The following is a 26,946-nucleotide window of genomic DNA, read 5'->3' as shown; positions in this document are numbered from 1 at the left end:
TTTTGAGGTAAGGAGACCAGAACTAAACGCAATACTCAAAGTGAGGTCACACCACTGAGTGATACAGAGGCATTATAACATTCTTAGTCTTGTTTACCATGCCTTTTCTAATAATTCCTAGCATCCTGTTTGCCTTCTTGGCTGCCACCGCACATTGGGCGGAAGGCTTCAGTGTATTGTCTACGATAACACCCATATCCTTTTCTTGAGTGCCGATTCCCAAGGTGGTCCCAAGCATCCGATAACTATGATTTTGATTATTCTTCCCAATGTGTATCACTTTGCATCTGTCCACGTTAAATTTCATCTGCCATTTGGACATCCAGTCTTCCAATTTCCTAAGGTCTTCCTGCATTTTTTCACAGTCCACATGCGTTTTAACAACTTTGAACAGTTTAGTGCCATCTGCAAATTGATAATCATCTCGCTCATAGTTCCAATTTCTAGATCATTTATAAATAAAGTTAAATAGCACCGGTCCCAGCACAGGACTATTTATCCTCCTCCACTGAGAAAAATGGCCATTCAACCCTACCCTCTGTTTTCTGTAAGTTCTCAATCCACAATTGAACACTGCCTTCTATCCCATAACTCTACTGACCAGCAGGGAAGCATAAATGGAGGAGGATCCTAATGGTTTGAGCATTGGGCTGAACACCAGGGAAGCCAGTGCTCAAATCCTACTGGATGCTCTTTGTAGCTTTGGCCAAGTCACTTAACTCTCTATTGCAGGGGTGTCAAAGTCCCTCCTCGAGGGCCGCAATCCAGTCGGGTTTTCAGGATTTCCCAATGAATATGCATGAGATCTATTTGCATGCACTCTCCACCTACTCCTTCTTATTGTACTCTCCTAACCTGTTAACTTCAATGACCTGTATTTTCCTGTATATTGACCTTCTTACTATACATTCCTGTATTCCCGTATATGACCTTCCTATTGTACATTTTTGTATATTTCTGTTTACGACCTTATCATTGTACATTCCTACCCGCTAACTTCAATGACCTGTACATTCCTAAACTGTTAACTTCAACGACTTCATTGTTTGTAACCTAAATTAATTTATGTGAAACCGCCTAGAACTCCCTGGGTATGGCGGTATACAAAATAAAGTTATTATTATTATTATTGTATGCTAATAGATCTCATGCATATTCATTGGGGAAATCCTGAAAACCAGACTGGATTGTGGCCCTCGAGGAGGGACTTTGACACCCCTGCTCTATTGCCTCAGGTAAAAATTCAAACAGTAAGACTTCTGGGGACAGAAAATATCCACTGAACCTAAATTTAACATATTTCGAACTGCAAATGAAAAGGGCATAGGCCAAAACCAAAATCTCTTCCCTTCCTTGTTAATTCTGATTATGTAACCTGAAAAGTACCAATTGATGCTTTTATCCCCATGTACTGAACATCCGTAGTATTTTATGTGCAGAGCCCTTCTTTGTATTTTTAGTTTTGTTACCTGTTTATGGATCTTATACAAATAAACATTAAAAAAAACAAACCCAATCCCCATCCCTTCCCTTTCTTCCCCATATAAAGGGAAGCATTCATCAGGATGGCAGCTGCCATAAGAGTATCATTGGAATTTTGCATGACTTATTATTGAGGGTTTCCCTCTAACTACCAGTACAGTTACCTTGTCTCCCAGGAAATGGCAAATCACTTGGTCATTTAGCAGATCCCAAAGGACAATGAGGCCTTGATTATATCCAATAAGAATCTGGTCAGGATTCCTGGGATTTTCCTGTATTGCTTCCACCGATTCAAATGACCTTTTGTTGCGATACTCAGCAGTTGCCCTGCAGGATGGAAGGCAAATTATCCTCATTATCCAACCATGTCGCCGAGATGAACTTTATATCTGGGAAACAGCATTAAGAGTCACAACTCACAACCAATTTGTTGCAAAGGAGAAAAGGAGAGAACCATCTTAACTGTGCTTGCCAAACATTTTCTGGCCATGACCCTGCTGGGTGCAATGTAATGACAGACCTATGTACTGCCTTGCCCAGGCTGTAACCCCAAACATAGCATTTGAGACTGTTTGGGGTCTCAACCCACAGTTTGGGGAAGCGCTGCTCAAGAATTATTGGTGTAAATATAAAATGCACCATGAGCAATGACCAACTGACACAAAATTTCCTCCTAGAACAGGGGTGGACATCCATGGTCTGAGGGCCACAACCCAATCAGATTTTCAAGAGTTCTAGAATGAATTTGCATGGAGATTGATTTGCAGGTCCTGCATATTTATCATGGAAATCTGGAAATCTTGACTGGGTTGTGGCCCTTAAGGACCACGATTGCCTACCAGTGTCCTAGAAATATATGACAAATAATAGTATAGTTAGGTAACAAAAGAGCAACAATTCACGACGGTGGATCCCCACTGATGTTATGCTCCCATTTTCCTAACCAGTTGCACGATAAAGAGCGACCAGACCAAAATTAGCATCGCTCATGTTTATATAGTGATTTTTTTTTTATTTATTTGGAATAATTGGGACTTTGCAGTCTTAGCCGGATTGAGGTTTTTCCTCTCAAACTGCAATCCATATGAAGTAGGTCATGAGAACGTTTTAAGGTGCGCTATTAAATTTTGATGCTGTCATGTAGCTCAGAAACAAGAATTCTAATATGCTCTAAATTGGTGGTGCGAATTTAGGTAGAACAATAAAAATTAAACAAGCAAACACTGTTGCCCTATAAGCAGTGCACTGTGCTGATTTTATAAACGTTGGATAGAAATGTGCTGGTTGAGCGTCACTGTGTGTGATTACCGTTGTAATACTGCTTCTGGAGTGATCGTCTTCTCCTCGAGCACTCGAAAGGAAGGTAGCTTTACCACAAACACACTGCCATTCTCTGTTCCCAGGTACAGTGCTTCCCTGGAGGAATGTGGAAGGAGTGTGGTGATCCGGGTGGCACTTGGAGGAGCTCTGCAGATGAAATTAACAGTTACAATATACCATTGGTGGCTCAGGTTTCAATCCTCTGCCTGTAGGGGTCAGGTGGGCTTGTATATGTTTAAAAAAAGAAGGGAAGATGATTGCATCTACTGCCAGTCAAGAAGTGGGCATCGCGGCAAAGCCTTGGAAGCTGTATTCCTCCCACCCTTGGGTCAGCGAGAGCTGTCATAGTTACATGGAGAATGTGATTTAAGACAAAGGACTAGCAAAGAAGAAATTACCACTTATTTTTTTCACTGTCTCTTCCCAACCCTCCTCCCACCACCACCATCATTACCAGAGCATTGGAAGCGTTATAATTTCATCTCAGTTAAGCACAGAAATATCAGTAAGTGTGACCGATTAACAAAGCAACCCAAATTTTAATTAGGGGCAAAAATCTGTATTTTGTATAATAAAATACAGGCTGAGCTGAGAATGAAGGAGTGCTTAAAGACCTGGAAAAAAATGGCACTCAAAATTTAGCACTGTTCAAATGAGCAATTAACAAGGGATGGTTAAGGAAAGTTCAAGACAATCTGCTCCAGTGGAAGAGTTGCATTTGAATGGTCTGTTGAGAAATCTTCCTTCTTCTCATACAACAGAATAAAAGTGAACTAATGAGGTTTAATATACTGTATATAAATAGTCAAGCATCTGGAATTATAAATTACATTGGTCTGAAGAGGGAAAGACAATTAGTGTAGATTGGACATAGGAAAAGGAGAGGAAAAAAACGGAATGCAGCTAGAGGGAGAAATGCTATTACTATAACTACTAATTATTTCAATAGTGCTACTAGACATACACAGAAGAGAGTCCCTGCTCAAAGAGCTTATAATCTAATCCAGACAAACTGACCAAGAAGGTGCATCACTACCCAGTGCTCAGGTGAAGGAATTACAGAGGGAATGATAAGACAGGTATTGGTGCTTAGCAGGTGGGTTGGAGTTTGGAATTGAAAGCAGCTTCAAAGTGAGCTTTGAGCCTGGATTTGAATACTGCTAGAGACAGAGCTTGGTGAATCGGCCCAGAGACGATTTAAAAAAAAAAAAAAAAAAAGGTAAATCAAAACTGTGCCCCAGGATCCTGACTGGCAGCTCAGGTGACCATATAGCAACATGAAGAGTGTCTAGGACCAATGCTCCCTCTAAGGATTGGCCAAGTGCATTCTAATTTTTTTTCACCTTTGCCACATGTTCTAAAATTTTTTTTCATGTGAACAAGTAGTTCTAAAAACCAACAATTTTCCAGATTTGCAAGTATTTTTGTGAACAACCATGTAAAAACTAGGAGCAATGCTTCTAGAATGTAAAAGTGATTGCTCATGTGCTCCACTTAAGAGGGAACACAGGCCAGGATCACAGATCCTCATGAATGGAAAACAAAAAAGTTTTCCACAGTTCAGTAAACATTAAAGTACAATAAAATGTCACTGCTTCAACGGGAATAGCTGGGCCTCTCATATACCGTGGATTCCAATAGGCCTCACTACAAATTGAGCCTGAAGATTCCAGAGACCTAGGCTGAGCACTTTAATGCATCCAACATCAGTATTACCCCGGAGGTGCCTTTAGCGTAAAGCGCTGTTCTTCCTGCAGTTCCGACACCTCTTTGCATTGCTTTAGCGACCACAGGTGCAGACTGTTATCATCCAGAAGTGTCACCAGCTGGCACTAAAAACAGGAAAACAACAATTAAAAGGGGAGTTCCCAAAGTGAGAAAAGCACACAACACTACTGTTACCCGTTACTCAACATTAGGTTCAATTTTGGAGACATTTACTGTACTAGTTTTATTTATGTATTTACTTGTCTTGGTAATATGGCCATTTCTACATAGTGTCTGAAAGCAGTTTAGATCAGTATTTCCCAAGTCAGTGCTGGAGTACCCCCTTGCCTGTCAGGTTTTCAGGATATCCACATAAATATGCATGAGATTGATTTGCATACACTGCCTCCATTGTATGCAAATCTCTTTCATGTATATTCATTGTGGATATCCTGAAAACTGACTGGCAAGTGGGTATTCCAAGACCAAATTGGGAAACACTGGTTTAGATCACTGCTCCAAAACTGATTAAAAGAACCTTAAATATAAACTTAAAATAACTTAGTCCACACAAAATAGGATGAAAATAAAACAACAAAAAAGCCTGTGCCCCTCCCCCAGAGCTAATCAAGTGGCCGAGAAGGCCAACTTAAAATATGTCCTAACAACCTTCTTAAATTTTGCAAGATTACCAGCGATCTCACTTCTATTATAAAATGAACGTGCATTTCAAAGTGTGGGAGAACAGGTCAATATGAAAGCTGGTTCTTCATAATTACAGGCCTCAGGAAGAGGAAGGAACTAGTGGGATCCAAGTCTGTGGTCACAATTAGCATTATTTGCCCCAACAACTAGACATGCAATTTAGAGAGGCAGATCCATTTTATCACAAACATTACTACTCTCTTCACTGTATTTGATTAAGAAAGGAATCAAAAAGGTGCAGTAATCTTCTCTCCTTCTAGGTCAGCGTTTTTGTTGCTGCTAGTTTAATGTCCAGATATTCAATGCCAGCCCCAGCGCTAAATATTTGGGTATATACAGCTGGCTAAGTATAATATTTAGCACTTAACCACATAAGTTACATTGGACAAAGATAAGACTGTGTTTTATGCGGTTCTATTTGTCCCGTTAAATTATCCGATGAAGTGCTAAATATCGGTACTTAACTTTACAGTTTAATTACATTGAATTAAAATTTTATATATCACCTTTTCTCTGTTAAGTTTCCGGACTGCCCTTCAAGTTTCTGGTTAGGTTAAGTGCTGCGCTAACGTCTCCGAAGCTCATAGAGATTTAAAGGGCTTCGGGGCTGTTGCTATGCGGCAGCCATTAGTGCGGCTTTGTAAAAGAGGCCGACAGTCTCACACAAGAGCATCTCCAGCCTAGTTACATCACTTTGAATATCTGAAGATGTCTAATTATACATTTTACAAGCTTGATGTTGAAGAGATGATCTTTAGATTGCATTTCATGATCAAATTCTTAGGAGGAAAGACTCAGTCTGAAAAGTTCATTGAAGGGGGTGAAGGTTGGGGATAAGTCTGTAGGTTTGCCTAGGGTGCCCAATAACTGTTTTTTAGGGCTGGTGCTAGGGTATCTTGCTACTTTTCAGAAGCACTCATTGTTAAGTTTAGCAGCAAATTAAAACCAGAACATGCCCATGATGTAGGGCAGTGCTTTTCAACCCAATCCTCAGGGCACGCCAAGCCAGATGAGTTTTCAGGATATCCACAATGAATATGCATGAATTTGATTTGCATACCAAGAAGGCAGTGCATGCAAATCTCTCTAATGCATATTCACTATGGTTATCCTGAAAATCTGGCTGGCTGGCTGTGTCTTGAAGACTGGGTTAAGAAACACTGATGGGTAGAATAGTGCATACAGATTAAATATCACAGGAGATTAAATGAGTTCAAACCTCCCATGTTGCATGATGGGAACTTTCTTGTTTCTGCAAGAGGGATAGTTAGGGGAATCTGTTTATATATTTGTATTTCAGAAGAGCACTTGTTCCACTCCTTAGTTGAAATACTGCAAGTTGATTGCTTCTTTGAGCTTTTGGAATGATACTACTGAACTGGAGGGTATAATTGCTGTCTTAACATACATCATGACTGATTTTTCTCTTTTCTTTATTCATGTGATGTAAGATCCCCACAATAGGGATAATTATAGAGTGGGGATGTTTTGACAAACTTGAATGCTTATGATTTAACATGTATATACTTTTATTTGGGTATTCAATAAAAATCATTTACACTAAGAAGCACTGATGCAATATATTAGAGAAGGCAATACAGCATACTGAGCATAATCCTTGAGGCTTATGAAAAAGATTTCCTCTTCTGGTCCCATACTTGCCTGATCTGGTATGAAGCATATCTGGATTACTGCATTATTCTCTTGGTGCAAACCCATGAATTCCACACCAGGTGCTCCATATCTGAAAGGCCAATTCAGGAATACATACAACCATCATATGAAGATACCAACAAGATGATGCAGAATGCTTGCACTAGAGCCTTGTACTGATGGCTTAGCACACAGCTTCTAATGCAAGCGTATTACCCAATTTTTGCTTGGTGATAAAGTAAACAAATTTGCAAATGTGTGCACAAATCAAGGAGAGCATACTGGAAGAATGTACACAAGGTTCTGTGCACATCTAAGCAGAAAAATGCTATCAGCACTATGATGGAGTTGCTATCACCCCAATCACCTTTGAGAGAAAGCTGCATGGAGAAGCCCTATGCTAAAACCTGCTGGGTATAGGCTATTCCCAGCAGGCCAAGCTCATTTGCATGTTGAGTCAAGATCTCACCCTGAGAGAAATAGGAACTTGCAGACAAGGTGGAGAGATCCTAGCAACAGGAACTCCTATGAGTGACCCTTGGGGGGATACATGCTGGCACCCACCTAATCCCCAGTAAACTCAGACCTGAATTGACCAGTGACCAGCAGATCTGTGGGGACCAAAGTACGGAGAGACCTAAATGACCGGTAGTGACTGGAAGAGTCCCGAGTGGCTGGTGGTGACTAGTGACCACAGGACAAGCAAACATCTGCGCATGTGCTGGAATGCTCTTTTGTGCATAAAACTTTTGCAATGCTAATATTTATGCACACATCAACATTCCAGCCAATATTCATGCACACATCAACATTCCAGCACAAGCACGGATATATGCTGATACAATTTATTTTGCACATAAATGTTAACTGCCCTTAGCGCAGAACTTATCACCTGGTTTCTTTATAGAGGCCACAAGAAAGTAGATAGGTCCTATGCTCATAAGAAAAAGAACTGCCATTAAATCAACACAGGTGCTACTGCAGAATAATCAAGATAATCCTTCTTCGCCTCCCCAGACTTCTATGCATATGTCTCTACCAGGGAAGAATAGCAGAGTCTCTTCACAGAGATTTTAGGTCAGACACACTGTTTACATCCATGTACAACTTACAGCGTGACCCTGCAGTATTAAAACACACACAAAAAAAGCATGCAAGAGATCAATGGCCAATGCAAATTAACAGGATAACAAATACTCATATAGATACGAGGGTCATTTCATAAATAATGCACACTATTTTTAAAAATTTACATATGTTTTTTTTCCAGTATTCCTTTAGAATCCTTCAATATAATCTCCCTGCTTTGCAATGACCGAGTCCCAACATCCGGGAATCTTCATTATTCTATCCAAGACACTGTTTTAGTTCAGTTGCCGAATGGCTCGGGTACCAGCAGAAGAAAGCTCTTCCAGAGATGCAAAACGATGTCCACGCATAGGTTGTTTGGAAAAAGGTCAAAGTCTGGTGGTCTCATGTCTGGACTGTAGGGAGCATGAGATAATACCTCCCAGCCGTATTCGTGTAGTTTTTCAATGACATTCCCTATGTGCGGGCGAGCGTTGTCGTGAAGAATGATTGGTTCAGCCAAGAGCAACTGATGTCGGGTTTTGGGCATTTTCCTGTGCATTTTTTTTTTTACAAAAAATTATGATAATACACTGCTGTGAAACTTCTTCCACATGCAACTTTGTCTGTGATGATGATGCCTTCATGATCATAAGCAAAAATCATGATTTGTTTGACTTTTGATTGAGCTCATAGAAATTTTTTTGGTCATGGGAAAGATGCAGCTCTCCACTAGTCATTGAAAAACTGCGCGAATACGGTTGGGAGGTGTTACCTCATGCCTCCTACAGTCCAGATAAGAGTTCGCCAGACTGCGACCTTTTTCCAAAGTTGAAACAACCTATGCGTGGACATTGTTTTGCATCTTTGGAAGAGCTTTCTTCCACCGGTACCCAAGCCATTCGGCAACTGAACTAAAACAGTGTTTTGGATGGAATAATGAAGCTTCCAGAACGTTAGGACTCGGTCATTGCAAAGCAGGGAGACTATATTGAAGGTCTGTAAAGAAATACATGTAAATTTAAATATATATATATATATAATGCACACACTATATATATATATATATATATAGTGTGTGCATTATTTATGAAATGACCCTCGTATTTAAAAACTGTGTGGGAAGGTTACATGGGGACAACATAAAGGTCTAAAATATAACTAATCCTTTTCTCTTTAAATTTATAACAATGGCTCCCAAACCCCTTTGGAAGACTTCCAGTCAATCAGGTTTTCAGGCTATCCCCAAAGAATGCCCATGAGAGTAATGTGCATGCAAATCTCTCATGAATATTCAATTGTAAACATCCTGAAAATCTGACTGGCTGGGGATCCCCCAGGACAGGTTTGAGCACCACTGATTTAGAATAATTTATTTTGTTTTTCATAAATGTGATTTTAATTTCTCCAAGAGTGTTTTCCACATTGAAAGTGGGTTCCAAAATGTTATCTTGAGATTACAAGCAAAATTTTAAAAAGAAAAAAAAAAGGGGGGGGGGGGTAAGGGAAGGGGAATAAATCCTCTTAAATTAGAATGATAGGAACTCTGCCAAAGGTCGATCAGCCATAAGAGAACCTGTTAAACAGGCTTTGGATCTGTTTCGTTGGAAAACAGATTTCACATCTGTTTTTTTGATACTTGACTAGTTGCCAATGCACAGTAAATGCCAAAGTAAACAAGGGAAGAAATAGCACCTTGCTGGACTACTTTCCTATTCCTCCTTCAGTTTGTACCTGTTGCAACAAGCAGAACCCTGGCTGTGTACATTTTATGCTGTTTTATATATGCACACAATGAATAGGCTCCTGGATACACACAAGCCAAGAATCTGCCAAGTGAGGGCCTGTCGTAGAGAGGATTGCGTCATACTGAAAGTTATCTTCAACAGTGCACAGTCTCAACATGAGGTAAGATTAGGAACACACCTATACTACATATACTGCCTGCAGCATTATGTGGGTATCGGTATGACTACCTCTTGTTTTATTCCATTAATTTATTTTGGACAAAAAAAAAAAAAAAAAAAGAGTCAACAAGCACTGCATAAACAGGATGGCAAATGGTCACTACCAAGTGCTGGACACTACCAAGATACCAGAATTTGATGTCCAAGACCAGTTTCTGCTCTAGGCTCAATATACTGCCTGGGAAACCAAGATTGCTTTCCTGCAAACAGATAATCCCTGTAGACCAGAGGTTCTCAACCCAGACCTTGGAACGCACCTAGCCAGTCAGTTTTCGAGATATCAATAATGAAAGTACAAGTTATAAGTTTGCACATATTACCTCCAGAAGATAAGAACTGTATTTTCTCATTGATGTGAAGAAATGCAACACCCTTTGCGGGGAATTTAAAATGAGTACAACTAGACTGTGTTATTTGAAAATGTATATAAGGCTTATATGTGACTTAAGGTATGACATTCATGGTTTCTTATCGCTGAAGTGACTGTCGGACGGAAGGCTTCTGGGTTAGAAGCTTCACATGAAGGCCTCTCATGAATTTGGATATAATGGAACACTGACAAGCAAGAGCTCAATCTATCAGGACAAAATAGGCTGAATGAGCACCAAGATGCGCCCTTAGTGAAGGTATCTGAACTCCCAGCAGATAAGAGATTGTACTGGTATTGAAGTATGGTATTTGGTGGACACTGAAAAAAAGGTTCTGGTCACTGTGAGGGTGCCAGCTCAAAAACTTCTTACATTTTTAAAGCAGGTAGGGCTAGTCTCAGTTCGGTCGTTGGTCTTTGACCAAGGGCCGCCGCGTGAACAGACTGCTGGGCACGATGGACCACTGGTCTGACCCAACAGCAGCAATTCTTATGTTCTTGCAGCTATTATATCTTGAATTGAAGATGTAGAGTAGCACCTAGTGGTTAGAGCACTGGACAATCGGGGAAGCCTGGTTCAAATCTCACTGCTGCTCCTTGTGATCTTGGACAAGTTGCTTAACCATTGCCACAGATACAAAATTAGATTGTGAGCCCTTCAGGGACAGGGAAATATCTAGTGTACCTGAATGTAGCTCACTTTGAGCTACTAGTAAAAAAGGTATGAGCTAAATCCAACATAAACAAATCACCAAAGGTAACTAGGACATCAAAGCTAGGGACTTGAAGATGGACTGCATCATACATACTGTATATTTATATTGTAATTCACTGACACTAATGTAAAAATTATGTAGAGTGACTAAAATTTATTGGGGAGAGGGGATTGTTCTCACAGGATATACAAATAAGCCTTTTCATATTTACTTCATTGAATTTGTGAAGATTGCATTCATTTTTTTGGACTTGGGCAATATAAGTATAGGAAGTGGTTACACTATCACCAAATTGATTTGAGCACGATTTGTACACAGTAATGAGTGCAATACAATGTAAAAGTAGTCCAGTGGTTTGTTGATCCTTAAGAACCGCATAAAAAACTCCAAATGTCTTTCCCCTTTTATGGCCGAGACCCTGATACTGAATCTACTCCTTCACATTATATTATTTATTGAGTTAGTAGTTTTAGAAATATATTATTCACAGTGGACCACGTCCTAATTGCCATAGAGAGGATATGTGTTTTGTTAGATCTTTTACTTCCTCCCTATACAAACAATAAAGGATTTGCAGTGTGAGCAGTTTTGTAAAAAGTTATTGGGAACATGAAATTAAAGATAAAGTCATAGCAAGGGTCAGCAAGTACTTCAACACTGTAGAAATAAAACCAGAAATGCATTTCCTTTTCTTTTGAACACAATACAAAGACATCTGCTATATACATTTCCCAAAGCTAACATATTTTAGTCAATAAATTCCGTTTTTTTACCTTTGTTGTCTGGAGATTTATTTTTCCATCAAGATGGTCCCAGTTTCTTTTTTCCGCTTTCCCATCTTCTGTAAATTCTTCTGTTGCTGTCCATTGGTTCCTCCTACCATGGTCCAGCATTTATCCCTCTCTCATCCCCCGGACCATGTGCAGCATCTTTCGCCCCTGCCCACCAACCCCATGCCCAACATTTCTTCTGCAATGCCTGCTACTCTGCACGTGACTGACGCGAAGCCCTCCCTCTGATGTCAGCTCTGACTTTGAGGGAAGACTTCCAGTTGGCTACGTGCACGTGCTGCAGGCAGGAAAAAAAGACGACAAGCCTTTCGGCTCGAGCTGCCTCCAACCCCACGGAATTCCCATCGTCCCCGTTCAGCTCTCTATTCTTATGCCCATAGGAGAAACTCTGCAGATCTCTGTTTACATACAGGAGAATATGCAAGTGCCTGCTGCAGGCAGTACATAACAGCTCAACTCTTGCAAAATGTGGGAAACATGAGGTAAAAAAGCTGATCTGCCCAGATGATGAAGAAATAGAAAATACATTTTTAATTTTGGATTTGATTTGAACATATCAGCTTTGGGCATCTGAATGTGCAGCATTTCCAATATCTTTGTATTTTACACAGGAGGAAATGCAATTAGGTTACTATTTTCCAGTGCTTTCCTGCAGGCAGAGTCCAGCTTCTTGGGGTTTTAAGTGATCATTCATTCAGTACTTGCTAAGACTTCTCTTATTTTGCATATGCACCCCTGGTGAAGTATTTTGTGAATATGCAATTTCTATGTAGAGATTTGTTAACAATCCTCCTTGCTCTTTTCCCAAGTAATGTTTAAGGACTGGTATAATATTTGCAAAGCTGCTCTGTCACAGAATTTGTAGCCAGTTGCAAGGTGTGTGGCTACTGTAGGTGCGAGTCCCTCCGTAGACACTCCATTTTTAAAAAACGGTCCTGCTTTTGAGTACTAGTGTACACGCACATACATGCATACATCTTAAAGATGACCCTGCTTTTGTGTACCAGCACGCGTGCACACATACACACACACACACACACACTATAAGTAAGGGATATGCACTCCGAGTTCCTTTTTCAGTTCATTTCACATATTCCATTTAAAATGGAATGTGCAATAGAACTTTATAACACCCTCAAAGGTCTTAGTTTGCAATAAATCAATGTGCATTAATAGATGTGCATCCCACACATAAAGGAAGCGAAGAGAAACAATGAAAACTCAACTCACATTTCAGTTCTCTAATGCAGGCATGCAAATTGTTTCCACAGCAAGATATGTGAATTAATACTTTTAATAAGATACTCAGCTAAGTACAAAACAGAAAACCAAATAGGGGAAAACATGAATCTACTACTACTATTAATTATTTCTATAGCGCTACCAAACAGGATGTCATGGGTATTGCTGCTGAACAGCCAACACGTAACCAGCAAGGCTAGGGATGGGGAGGGGCAGACACAGGGTGAAATATGAGCCTAGCCAGTTAGCGGAAACCGCTAGGAAAGCAACCAGCTAGGTAAGCACAGAAAATTTGGACAGAAAAAAAAAAAAGTAGTCCTTACTTTATACACCAAGTTTAACCAAGCATCTGTCTGATTATTGGAGAGTGCCTGGTTAAACTCACTTAGGGCTCCTTCTACTAAGGTGCGCTAGCGTTTTTAGCGCACGCAGATTAGAGCGCGCTAACCTCGCGCTATGCGGCTAGAACCAAGGCCAGCTCAATGCTGGCGTTAGCATCCAGCACACGCTATTCCGCGTGTTAATGCCCTAACGCAGCTTAGTAAAAGGAGCCCTTAGTGTCTGGTAGACCCCCACCCCTTGCAATTCACCCTCCCATCATCAAAAAGGGTATCACAACCAGGACGAAGGAAGTCATCATGCCGCTGTATCGCGCAATGGTGCGCCCGCACCTGGAGTACTGTGTTCAATACTGGTCGCCGTACCTCAGAAAGGACATGGCGGTACTCGAAGGAGTGCAGAGGAGGGCGACTAAACTGATAAAAGGTATGGGAAATTTCTCTTACGCTGACAGGTTAAAAACGCTGGGGCTGTTCTCTCTGGAGAAGAGGAGACTTAGAGGGGACATGATAGAAACCTTCAAAATCCTAAAGGGCATAGAGAAAGTGAATAAGAACAGATTCTTCAAACTGTGGGGAGCCACAAGCACTAGGGGTCACTCGGAGAAATTGAAAGGGGACAGGTTTAGAACAAATGCTAGGAAGTTCTTTTTTACCCAGAGGGTGGTGGACACATGGAACAAGCTTCCGGAGGAGGTGATAAGCCAGAACTCTGTACAGGGGTTCAAGGAAGGTTTGGATAGGTTCCTGGAGGATAAGGGGATAGAGGGGTACAGATAGAACTTGAGGTAGGTTATAGAAGTGGTCAGTAACCACTTCACAGGTCGCGGACCTGATGGGCCGCCGCGGGAGCGGACCGCTGGGCGGGATGGACCTCTGGTCTGACCCAGTGGAGGCAACTTCTTATGTTCTTATGTTCTTCACTCCCTGAAAGAAATAGAAGGCTCTCAGAGTCCACACACACCCAAATTCAAAAGCTTTTTCCACATTATCTGTCATGGGTTGCCCGTTTAATATATAACTAGAAGACAGATGGTTGAGAAAAGCCGGTGAGCAAAGTCAACAGATGACTAGTAAGGGAAAGCTGGAGATCATTAGCTAGGGCCTACAGAGGTAAAAAGCACGACCAAGGAAAATCAGCTGCCACTGCCGGTTGGGTCCACTTTAAAAGAAATACACAGAATGCAAATTCTTCAAAATTTGATCATGTAACTCCACTTCTAAAGGACAAACTTTGGCTACCAGTAAACTACAGAATCACATACAAAATAGCATTACTCGCACATAAAATACTTGTAAACAAAGCCCCCACATATTTAGAAAGATATTTAATACCGTATACTCCCGTAAAATCTTTAAGATCTGAAGAAAAATCTTTACTAGTAGTTCCTTCATTAAAATTTATATATTCAAGGAGAGATATGATCTTTTCTGTTACAGCCCCTCAATTCACTCCCACTCAGTATAAGAGAAGAAAAATTACTTAGCAAATTTAAAAGTCTCCTAAAAAGTTGGCTATTTAAGGATGCTTTCTAATGGATTCATTATAAGTTACAATAGTCTAGGAAGACGATCTAGGAAAAAAAAAAAAAAAAATAAGCAGGTATTTGTTCCCTAACCTTTTGTGTCACTTGACCTTCCATTTTTTATTATTTTTTAGAATTATATTTAAGACAATTGTTGTCTGCCTTCCATTTCCCAAAATGTATTATTGTAATTAGTATTAATTGCCATGTTTGTTTGTCTTTTATTTTAACCTAACTTTTAACTTATGTAAATCGCATTGGATTTGGATTATGCAATTAAATCAAACTTGAAACTTGGTCAGTGTTTCTTTACAGCTTACTGCATTGTGGCAGCTAAATTAGAATCCGACAAAGGCCAAGACTGAGCTTCTTATTTTCCCCCATTCTCTATTTCTGGGGTTAACACTCACATCCTTACTGTCTTGCTAACTTGTAACTAAGGGGTCATTTTTGACTCCTCTCTCTTTCCCTACACATATCCAACAGATTGCTAAAACCTGCTATTTCTTTCTCTATAGCAGTGTTTTTCAACCTTTTTACACCTATGGACCGGCAGAAATAAAAGAATTATTCTGTGGACCGGCATCGGTCCATGGATCGGCGGTTGAAGAACACTGGGCTAAGTCGTGGGGCAGACCCCGCCCATCTCTACTCAGTCTTCACCCCAGACCCCGCCCCCATAATAGTACTAATTGTAACACTATTTTTTCCATTCATTTTTCACAGATACACAATATAATCTTATTAACAACACATAATGGTTAACCACAAAATTAAACTACACAAAGCACACTGACAGCAGATGTAAATTCTCAAAACTGACATAATTCAATCACTAAATTCAAAAATAAAATCATTCCCCCCTACCTTTGTTGTCTCCCTCCCTCCATGCTATGGCTTACCTTCTGGCCTGCTCCCGCCTGGCCATTTTATGCTGCCCCGGTGTTATCTTCAGGCCGGCTCCCTCTTCCTCACTTGATGCAGTGCACAAAGCTGCGGGCAGCAGCTCCTTGCGTGCCTCATCTGGAAGCCTTCCCTCTGATGTTGCAACGTCAAGAGAGGCTCCGGTTCAGGCGCAGGACGCGTGTAGGAGCCACTACCCGTGGCTTTGTGCACTGAATCAGTGAGGAAGAGGGAGCTGGTTCGAAGATAACGCCGCATCGATTGCACCGTGGACTGGCGGTTGAAGAACACTGTTTTGGGCCTGATGCACGTGCTGGCCCTGTGGACCGACAGGAAATTTCTGTGGACCGGCACCGGTCCACGGACCGGTGATTGAAGAACAAGTGCTCTATAGCACCACCAAAATTTGTCCCTTCTCACATCTCTAAGGGAAACACGGAAAAACTGCAGACAAAATGACTCATGGATGATTTCCCACAATTATCCACGGGGATGGCGACTTGCTCCTCTTTGCATGTGTCTCCTGCAATGAACTCCTAAAATCACACTAGGGACTGTGGCTTAGGCATGATGGAGGAGCAGCAAGTCAACTAAAAAGGTGCTGGCAATTATTATCTAGCCATTTATCTGGGCTCAGTTAATTGTCTATTTGGAATTTCACTTGCAAAAATAATACTGGAAAAAAATAGTATCTCTCATTCCTCCAGATACTCTGCAAAATTAATTTTTATAGAAGAGTAGGAGAAATTGCAGCTTTAATAATCACCTCCACTTCTCCTACCACATACAAACTGACCCCTTTGGCTGTGTTCATTTGCTGTTTTATTTGTATTGTTAAAATCCTGACACTCAGAGATACTGTACTCTCTTTAACCTTTCTTCCACCTACTCCCACGGAACAGTCTGGTTTCTAGCTTCTGGATATAACTCATTCTCTAAACTACGCCCCTATTTCTCGGAGTAGCAGGAATGATTCACTCTTACCAGCCTTCCCAAGCATACAAGTATAAAGTTTTAATACTTTTTTTCTATTTTAAAAATAGCTTATGAATTGATTTTGCCAGCATATCTGCCTACATAGACATCTCTTCAACTCAGCCTCAGGAACCAACAATTTTAAGATTGCACATATCTATAAAATTTAAGAACAAAAATTAATCTATGCAAAACATTAAAAAAGCTACGTATTTTCCCATTAAAAATATAGCTCTGACCTCTATGGAGAACAAACAAATAGAAATGCTGCTAAAACAGAGGATAGTGCAGTTCCTGAAATATAGTGAATTGCTGAATCCAAGCACAAGGGTTTTTATTATAGGCAGGTCTTGTCAGATGAATCCGATCACTTTGTTTAACTGGATGACTAGAATGTTTGTTTGAGGGAGAGCACTAGACTTATTGCATTTAGATCTCAGCAAAACCTTTGACATGGCTCTGCTCATACACAGGCAGCTTATAAATAAAACAGAGCACCTTGACATAGACCCTAAGGGCCTGATTCTCAAAATGGCGCCATTAGTTGGGCAGTGGTAGGGTGCCTACTGCCGCCTAACTAAATTGGTTTAATGTAGGCAGTAATCGACTGAGCCGATCAAATCCCCATTAAAAACCGTTAAAATTTTTTTTAAAAGTAGGCGCCTGAAGGCAGGGCAGGATTAATTCATCGAGGGCCCCTAGGCACACAAGTATACTGGGCCCCCATGCCCCGCCCCACCCCACCATGCACCCAGACGGAAACAGGAAGCTGCGTCAGAGTGAAGCTTTGGGCAAGCAGCACCGCTTGCACAATTACAGTTCCCGTTGCCTTTCTTACCCGCGTTGCTTGCTTGTCTTACTTTCCGTCGATTGGGGGGGGGGGCTGCATTGCCGATCGATGCTGGAAGGGTCCATCGCCGTTTGGAAAAAACAATGTTGATGCCCTCCTTCATCGGGCCCCCCTGATCATTTCGGGCCCTAGGCACGTGCCTACTTGGCCTATTGGTTAATCCTGCCCTGTCTGAAGGCACCTCCCCAAATGGCACCAGAATCACAGCTAGAGAGGCACCTAAGGGCACTGTAGGTTTGGTTTGCGCCAGAAAGCCCTTAAGCACCTCTCTAGCCACAATTCACTTTAAAGGTAGATACTGGAAATGTAGGTGTTTAAAACCATGGCCTACGTTTTCAGCACTTACCTTTCATGGCAGTCGCGATTCTACAAACGGCACCGTTGCATGACTGACACACGACTGGCGCCATTTGTAGAATCTGCCCCTAAGTGACTAAGGAGGTAAGAAATTGCTTAAGAGGGAGGTGAAAAAAAAAAAGAACAGTGGTAACTGGCATTCATGGAGGATAAAGACATCACTTTGGTGTGCCTCAGGGATCACTCCTTGCTTCGGCTCTTTATAACATTTTTGTGATTTTGCAAAAAGGCTGTAGGATAAAGCTCAACCCTTTTCAGACAATATTCAAATTCGCAATGGGGACCAAGGAAGGTGTGGATAATATAGAAAAGGAATCTATTAAAAACCTGACCGCGTAGAATTGGCGGTTAAGATTTAATGTTAAAAAATTAGGTCAATGCTCATTCAACAATGGCTCTCGCTGGTTCACTAGTAACAACTGGACCTCAAAACTAGGATTCAGCACTTCCAAAAACCTGTCCAATATAAGATGCCTTTTAACCTACACAGACCTCAGTCGTGCAGCCCAGGAACCAATTTACCACTGGGTATATAGGCACTCCCTTCTTCATGGGTCTCTGAAATACTCTGTTATTTTCTTATTAAATTGCCCAGTTTTAAAGCTTTTACATAATTTTATAATATTATCTTCACTTAAACATTAAGATCAAATGCACCTGAAGAAGATATAAGGTTGAAGAGATGAGCGGGTTAAATAGGGTGAGAATATTATGTTATAACGTGATACCAGTCAAACATAGTAACATAGTAGATGACGGCAGATAAAGACCCGAATGGTCCATCCAGTCTGCCCAACCTGATTCAATTTTATTTTTTTTATTTTTTTCTTAGCTATTTCTGGGCGAGAATCCAAAGCTTTACCCGGTACTGTGCTTCCAACTGCCGAAATCTCTGTTAAGACTTACTCCAGCCCATCTAAACCCTCCCAGCCATTGAAGCCCTCCCCTGCCCATCCTCTTCCATACGGCCATACACAGACACAGACCTGCAAGTCTGCCCAGTAACTGGCCTTAGTTCAATATTTAATATTATTTTCTGATTCTAAATCTTCTGTGTTCATCCCACGCTTCTTTGAACTCAGTCACAGTTTTACTCTCCACCACCTCTCTCGGGAGCGCATTCCAGGCATCCACCACCCTCTCCGTAAAGTAGAATTTCCTAACATTGCCCCTGAATCTACCACCCCTCAACCTCAAATTATGTCCTCTGGTTTTACCATTTTCCTTTCTCTGGAAAAGATTTTGTTCTACGTTAAGGAACTTTAAGTTATGTTATGCTGTCACTGTTTTCCTCTGCAGGGGACGTTTCCTTGAGAAAGCCTTGGAGGCGAAAAAAGCTGGAAGGTGCCCTCGCCAACATAAAGCTTAATACATTTAAACTTAATGTTTAAGTGAAGATAATATTATATGTGAAAGCTTTAAGATTGGACAATTTAATAAGAAAATAAAGTATTTGAGAGACCCACGAAGAAGTGAGTGCCTACATACCCAGTGATTAATTGGTTCCTGGGCTGCAATACGGAGGTCTATATAGGTTAAAAGGCGCCTTATATTGGACAGGTTTTTTGGAAGTGCTGATAAAATGAGGTCATGTATTTGGACTGCAAAAACCCAAGAGAGAGGTACAATATTGGGGGGGGGGGGGATGTTCTGTGAACAAAAGAGAAGGACTTGGGGGTGATCATATCTGATGATCTTAAGGTGGACAAACAGGTAGAAAGGGCGACAACCAGAGTCAGAATGATACTTGGATGCACAGGGAGAAGAATAGCCAGAAGGTAAAAAGGAAGTGATAGGTGATTGCAACTAGTTCAAAATACAGCGGTTAGACTACTTTGTGGACTGAAGAAGTTTGATCATGTGACACCTTCTTATCGACTTTTACACTGGCTACCGATGGAGGCACGTGTGAAATTCAAGTTTGGTTGTTTTTGCTTCAAGGTACTCTATGGCTTAGCCCCTAAATACATAACAGACCTTTTCTCTTTCTCAACCAATAGACACACGCGAAGCTCACACCTGAACTTCGTTTCTCCACCGGTTAGAGATTGTAAATTTAAAAGTCATCATCAACATCTTCTCGCACATCAAGTAGCATTATGGGGTAAAGACCTGGAACAACTGCTCGTGCCTACTACCTATGAAGAATTCAGGAAACGCCTGAAAACACATCTATTCCTGAAATACTTAGGAAACCAACCTATTCAATCTCAGTCCTTAACAACCAAGCACAAGAACCACCTGTCGCTAAATCTGTACTTTGTTTATTCACTCAATCTGTAACATTTCTAATCATTGTAAACCGCATAGAATTTCACGGTCCTGCGGTATATAAACTGTTATTATTATTATTATGTGTCTGGTGAGACCTCATTTAGAGTACCGTGTACAATTCTGGAGACCTTCAAAAAGATGTAAAACAAGATGGAGCCAGTCCAGAAGGCAGCTAGTAAAACAGTCGGTGGTCTCTGTCAAACACTTTGGAAGAAAGGCAGGAGAGGGGAAATACGATATAGACATTTAGATTCCTCCGCGGCATAAATCAGTGTCTCATAAACTTTTCCAGGTCACAGCACACCGAACTCGGGACCGTAGCTGGAGGGTCTCTGCACATGTGCAGACGACGACACGATAAAGTCACGTGCGTGTGCGGTGTCATCGCGCCGACGTCCGCACGTGTGCGGAGGCCCTTCAGACCGGGGGGGGGGGGGGGGGGCCCGAGCTTCTTAACCCTAAAATGACTACGTCGGTGGGGAGGTGCAGAGAGTAGGCGAGGTGCCAGCTGACTCGCCTATATGACGTGCTTCTTGCGACACACCTGGAATCTTGCCGATGCACACCACTGTGCTGTGGCACGCGGTTTGCGATACACTGGCATAAATGCACAGGAGACAAATCACTTTTAACTGAAAGGAAGCTGTGGAAGGGGGTGAGCATAGAATGGAAGTGAAAGGGGATAGACTCGGGTGCAATCTAAGGAAATATTTCTGTATGGAAAGGGTGGTGGGTGCTTTGAACGGCCTCCCAGTGGAGGCAGTGGAAACACGGACTGCAGGTGAATTCAAGAAAATGTGGGACAGCCAAAGAGGATGTGAAGATAATGAGGCTTAAGTATACCTTTAAAGACAAATCACAAGTACTGTAAATTATACCTCGTAACAATGGACTTCTCAATCCGACTGCTCAAAGACATTATGTTTGTCCAATAAAGGGTGCAATCCAACTTTCTGGGCAAACTGGATAGGTTGTAGGGTCTATATTTGCTGTTTTTAAGTTTGCTTCTATTTGTTAAGCTTTATTTCTGAAAAGGGTTTCATTCTAGTTCACTTTTTTCCCCCCCAGAGGCTCCATTTATCCAGCACTACTGCAGAAGGACCCAGGTACGAAGGAACATGTTAATGCCAGGAAAATGAAGCATGTTTTTCTCAAAGACATAAAAAGGATACAATTTGATGGCTCCTGACCGGGTTCCAATGGCCATGAGATGGAGGGAAGGGCTATAGCCCAATGCACTGGGCTGGTGCGGGAAGCCATGCTCTACAGTCTGAGGAAAGGGAAATAAATTAATCGTAAAATCACTTGTTGGATTATTTCACATTCTGAGAATCACAGGTAATAAATGCACCAAAATCTCACCATCCCATCTCAAATGAACAGCTTTCAAATTCAACATAAATAATTCCTTTTTTTCCCCCAATTCTTTATTCTTTTTAAAACTTACAATAAGTGTAACAGTAAATACAACATTTTATACTCAAATACCACACTTAAAATTCTATTAATATCCACATCAGAATTTATCCCCCCTCCCCCCTAATCAATCACCATTTCCAGCACCTAAAATATCTATCATGAATCCCATACCAAAATTCATTATCATACCAACCCCCCCCCCCCTCCTCTCCCCTCCCGGATGTGCATTCATAAAGGGAAAAAAAGAATATTTAGACATTACAATATTGTTAATGGCTCCCAAGTCTCCTGAAATTTCTTGAAATTCTCTTTCTGAGTGGCTAATGTTCTTTCCATTTTATACATATTATGACACGAGGAATTCCACCAAAAACAATAGTTAAGCCTCTTCCAATTTTTCCAATTGCTCGTAATTTGTTGTATGGCGACCCCTGTCATAATAAGTAGAAGCCTGTTCTTAGGTAATATTTGGCTTTTAGCCCTCATTGGCATGCCAAATAACACAGTATTATAGGACAATGCCACTGGATTTTCCAACAAACAATTTATTTGGCCTCATATTGATTTCCAAAAAGCCAAAATATTTCCTAATGCCAGAAATCAATAAAATTGCAGTAAAATAGCTCACAATTAAAATCTTCCATTTGATATCAAAGAATTCTAGCCTGGCTTTAGTGTCAGCACTGTGAAATACCAATGTATTTGCTTTCTATTTTGATCGTGTTTCTCCTGAGTTGCAAACACCCACAATATATCTATCTCTGTACTGACTAGAGTGTGCTTTCAATTTCTCCAGGCTATCAGATACATAAAGAGGCCGAATAAATAATGCAACTTGTGCTACCTCACATGATACACTGTATCACACGTACATAAATCCATCTTTACAACATTATACCAGAAACAGAGATCTGCAGTTACTTTTATTCTGCTTCCTCTTAGATGACCCTTCCAATGACTTTCAGACTGGGCAAAAGTAGATCTCATGCTTTCACCCACAAGAGAGGGGAGTACAAGATTCCTTCTCAGTTATATTGGCAAAGAAACAAACTGAATTTGCCTCTGAAAAAGCAGCAGGATGAATGAGAATGTCAGTCCCTTTACACAGGGTGGCCCTTTTGGTTCCAGCTGTTTACAGCAGTAAGTGGCACATGGGACACAAGCTGGAGGAATACGGAAGTGGGGGGGAGGGATTTGGATCTAGCCACGCCTTTTCAATTGTTATTTATTTATTTAAAAATTTATATACCGCATATAACTATGTGGTTTCCATGTCACATACATAAGATCTTGTTTCCCTGCGATTATCACATACAACATAGACATGTCTAACATCATTAATCGTCCCTGTTATAAACAGGAATAGAGCACAAATTAAATCAATTCAGAAATACAAAAACTTTAAATCATGCATTGCTGTCAAAAGAGTTCTAAAAGGCAATTATCAACTGAAATATACCTTAGCATAAGAAGGCATTGGCAAATAATTGAGTTTTCAGCATTTTTAAAAAATTCATCCTCCCCACACAAAACCGCAGGATATCAGGCAAGGCATTCCATAGTTCTATGCCAGCCACAGATATCATTGATGCTCTGATCCTAGCATGCATAGTCAATATTCAGGTACATTATTGTTCCATAAGAACATAAGAATTGCCGCTGCTGGGTCAGACCAGTGGTCCATCATGCCCTGCAGTGCACTCCTGTGGCGGCCCCTAGGTCAAAGACCAGCCCTACCTGAGTATGTTCCCTGGAGGGTGTTTGCCCCTATAAAAGCCTCTGGAAGAGTGTTCCAGTTTTCTACCACTCTCTGGGTGAAGAAGAACTTTCCTTACATTTGTATGGAATCTATCCCCTTTTAACTTTAGAGAGTGAACATAAGAACATAAGAAATGCCCTCACCGAATCAGACCTTTGGTCCATCCAGTCCGGTGACCCGCACACGCGGAGGCCAATCTAGGTGATCCTTGATGGAGACCTAGGTGTTCCCTTATGATGACCATATTTAGCCGTATCCCTCAATGTGATTTGCAAGGAGGTGCACATCCAACTTGCACTTGAATCCCATAATGGAGGTTTCCATCACAACCTCCTCCAGGAGAGCATTCCAAACGTCCACCACTCGCTGTATGAAACAGAACTTCCTGATATTCGTCCTGGGCCTGTCGCCCCTCAATTTCAGCCCGTGCCCTCTTGTCCGAGTTAGAGAGTTGCGCGGGGACAGAAATCCCACCCATCCCCGCCAAAGTCCCACCCGTCCCCACCCGTCCCCGTGAGGACTAACACCCGTCCCCACCCGTCCCCACGAGGAATCCCTCCGCCCCCACCCATCCCCGCGAGGAATCCCCTCCGTCCCCGCGAGGAATCCCCTACGTCCCCGCCCGTCCCTATAAACTACAGAAATAGTTATTTCATTTAATTATGCTACTGAATTAAAGGCTCTGGTAGAAACCCATTTAAAAATAAGCAAAAAGACTTTATTAATTTGGAAATATTAATTGGGAAGAATACATACTTTGTAAACGGGTTTCTACCAGACCCTCTAATGTTTATAAATTTTTATCAACACAACTAATATACTACTTTATCCTTAAGCAAAAAAAAAAAAAAAAGAATTTTTTTCCTACCTTTATTGCCTGGTTTTTGCTTTCTTCATGTTCTCATTCAATTCCTTCCATCCACTGCCTCTCTTCTCTCTGTGTCTTCCATTTGCTCTGTTACTGTGCCTCTCCCTTTCTCCCCCTCCCAAATTGGTCTGGCACCCATCTTTTTCCCTCCGCTCCCCCCATAGTCTGGCACCTCTGTCTTCTTCCCTGCCAGCGTCTTCTTCCAATTCCCTCTTCCCCATTTCCTTTCAGTGTCCTTCTCCCCCACCATCTTCCCCATGTCCTGTCAGGCAGCATCCTTCTCCCCCCTCTGCCTTCCCCATGTCCTTTCAGCGTCCTTCTCCCCCCTCTGTCTTCCCCATGTCCTTTCAGCGGCCTTCTCCCCCCTCTGTCTTCCCCATGTCCTTTCAGCGGCCTTCTCCACCCCTGTTTTCCCCATGTCCTTTCAGTGGCATTCTCCACCCCTTTGTCTTCCCCAGTGCTTTCAGGGTCCTTCCCCCCCCCCTCCTCCCGTTTACCCCATGTCCTTTCAGCGTTCTTTTCCACCCCTTTGTCTTCCCCAGTGCTTTCAGCGGCCTTCTCCCCCCTTAAGCGTCTTTTCTTCTCCACTCCACCTTTCCTCCCTCCCTGCCTCCACCTTTGTGGCGCTTTTGCACCCGACCGACAACAGAACAGGCCCGGTCGGACAAATCTCCCTGTCCTGTAGCCGCGAATCTAAATTACCTTCTTACAGCAGCTGGAGTAGTAAGCTGCTGTAAGAGGTAATTTAGATTTGCGGCTACAGGGCAGGGAGATTTGTCGGCCGGGCCTGTTGTCGGTCGATCGGGGGACCTGACCGGCTGTGCTTAAGCCCTCCCTCCAACGTCAGCGCTGACATCGGGAAGATTTCCGGTCGGCTGTGTGCTGCGACAGGGCAGGTAAGGAGAAGGAGACTACCCTCGCGGCTCAAGTGCACTGCGATCCAACCCCGCAGGAACCCCGCGACCCTCGGAGGCGTCCCCACGGGATCCCCGCGACCCTAGGGGGCGTCCCCACGGGATCCCCGCGACCCTAGGGGGCGTCCCCACGGGATCCCCGTGACCCAAAGGGGGAACCCGCGGGATTCCCATCATCCCCGTTCCCGTGCAGCTCTCTAGTCCGAGTCTCATTTGACAACGTGAATAACGATGCTTCCTGTTCTATTTTGTCGAGTCCTTTTAGTATTTTGAAAGTCTCTATCATATCCCCTCGCAGTCTTCTCTTCTCAAGGGTGAACAAGCTCAGTTTTCCGAGGCGTTCTTTGTAGCTCAAATTTCCCATACCTTTTACTAGCTTCGTGGCTCGCCTCTGCACCCTCTCCAGCAGTGTTATATCCTTCTTTAGGCGAGGAGACCAGTGTTGGACACAGTACTCCAGGTGTGGTCTGACCATTGCTCTGTAAAGCAGCATTATGACATCCGCCAATCTACTCGTGATCCCCTTCTTTATCATGCCCAACATCCTGTTGGCTTTCTTTGCCGCCGCTACACATTGTGCTGACGGCTTCAGGGTCCTGTCTATCAGTACCCCCAGGTCTCTTTCTTGTTCGCTCTTGCCCAACGTCACACCTAATATTTAATATTCATGTTCCCTGTTCTTTGTGCCCAGGTGCATCACTTTACATTTGTCTATATTAAACTTCATCTGCCACTTTTCTGCCCTCTCGTTCTCTCTACCTTGGAGAGGGTGAACAACCTGTCTTTATCTACTAAGTCTATTCCCTTCTATTTCGATCATGTCCCCTCTCAGACTCCTCTTTTCAAGGGAGAAGAGGCTCAGTTTCTCTAATCTCTCGCTGTACGGCAACTCCTCCAGCCCCTTAACCATTTTAGTCGCTCTTCTCTGGACCCTTTCTAGTAGTACTATGTCCTTCTTTATGTACGGCGACCAGTGCTGGACGCACTATTCCAGGTGAGGGCGTACCATGGCCCGGTACAGCGGTATGATAACCTTTTCCGATCTGTTCGTGATCCCCTTCTTAATCATTCTGTTTGCCCTTTTCTCTTGCTCAGGCATAGGAAGCTGCTCAAAATACAGTTTTCAGTGTATATATCAATTTCACTACTGCATACTATGCTTTGGACCAAATCACTTTTCTTTAACCCACCATCTCAATACTCCCCTTTGGTCTAGCTACAGATGGCTGCACTTTAGAGGCCAACCAAATTTTAGTTTCAGTTTTGTAGCCAAAATCAGTCAAATCCACATTTGGCTTTGTTTTGATTTTGGCTGAAAACACCAGTGCATTTTTGGCTGAAATCAAAACCTTTTTTTCTGTTCCGTGGCTCTAACCGTCCCTCCTCCCAAACCCATTCCAAACCCCACTCCAACTCATCACTAGACTGTCTGGACAGTAAGGAAGACCTATGGATGGGCCCAGAAAGGGGGGGGTCTTACATTCGGTGAGAGAAGGAGGGGAATAGGAAGTGAAGAGGAAGTTCTTGTGATTTGGTGGGCCTGGGGAGGGGGGAACGCGGTAGCAGAGGGAGGGAGTAGGCACCGTTTCTGATCAGGACTCTGGACCAGTTCCAGCTTCAGCCGAGACAGATGGCAAATTTCAGCCAAAGATTCAATTTTGGTGAAATCATAATAAACGGTTTTGGCCACCTTCTATTGCACTTTATAAGGAATAAAAATGTTTTAGAAGCCAAGAGGTAACCAA

The 26,946-nt window shown here is 42.2% G+C and overlaps 1 protein-coding gene across 4 annotated transcripts in view; it reads right to left on the bottom strand.

The window, feature by feature from the left end:
• Positions 1-26,946, bottom strand: part of LLGL2 (LLGL scribble cell polarity complex component 2) — a 121,204-nt gene that overhangs the window by 55,704 nt on the left and 38,554 nt on the right. For all 4 annotated transcript variants that reach the window (XM_033961151.1, XM_033961150.1, XM_033961153.1 and 1 more), the window contains 5 exons: positions 21,414-21,511; positions 6,877-6,958; positions 4,519-4,634; positions 2,791-2,949; positions 1,647-1,809 (listed from right to left, as the gene is read on the bottom strand). In XM_033961151.1, coding sequence (XP_033817042.1) covers positions 1,647-1,809; positions 2,791-2,949; positions 4,519-4,634; positions 6,877-6,958; positions 21,414-21,511 — 618 coding nt within the window. The remainder of the gene's footprint in view (positions 1-1,646; positions 1,810-2,790; positions 2,950-4,518; positions 4,635-6,876; positions 6,959-21,413; positions 21,512-26,946) is intronic.

The sequence above is a fragment of the Geotrypetes seraphini genome, chromosome 10 (assembly GCF_902459505.1).
Source record: "Geotrypetes seraphini chromosome 10, aGeoSer1.1, whole genome shotgun sequence".
In the NCBI taxonomy this organism is placed as follows: domain Eukaryota; kingdom Metazoa; phylum Chordata; class Amphibia; order Gymnophiona; family Dermophiidae; genus Geotrypetes; species Geotrypetes seraphini.
This window is presented reverse-complemented; position numbering and strand designations above follow the sequence as displayed.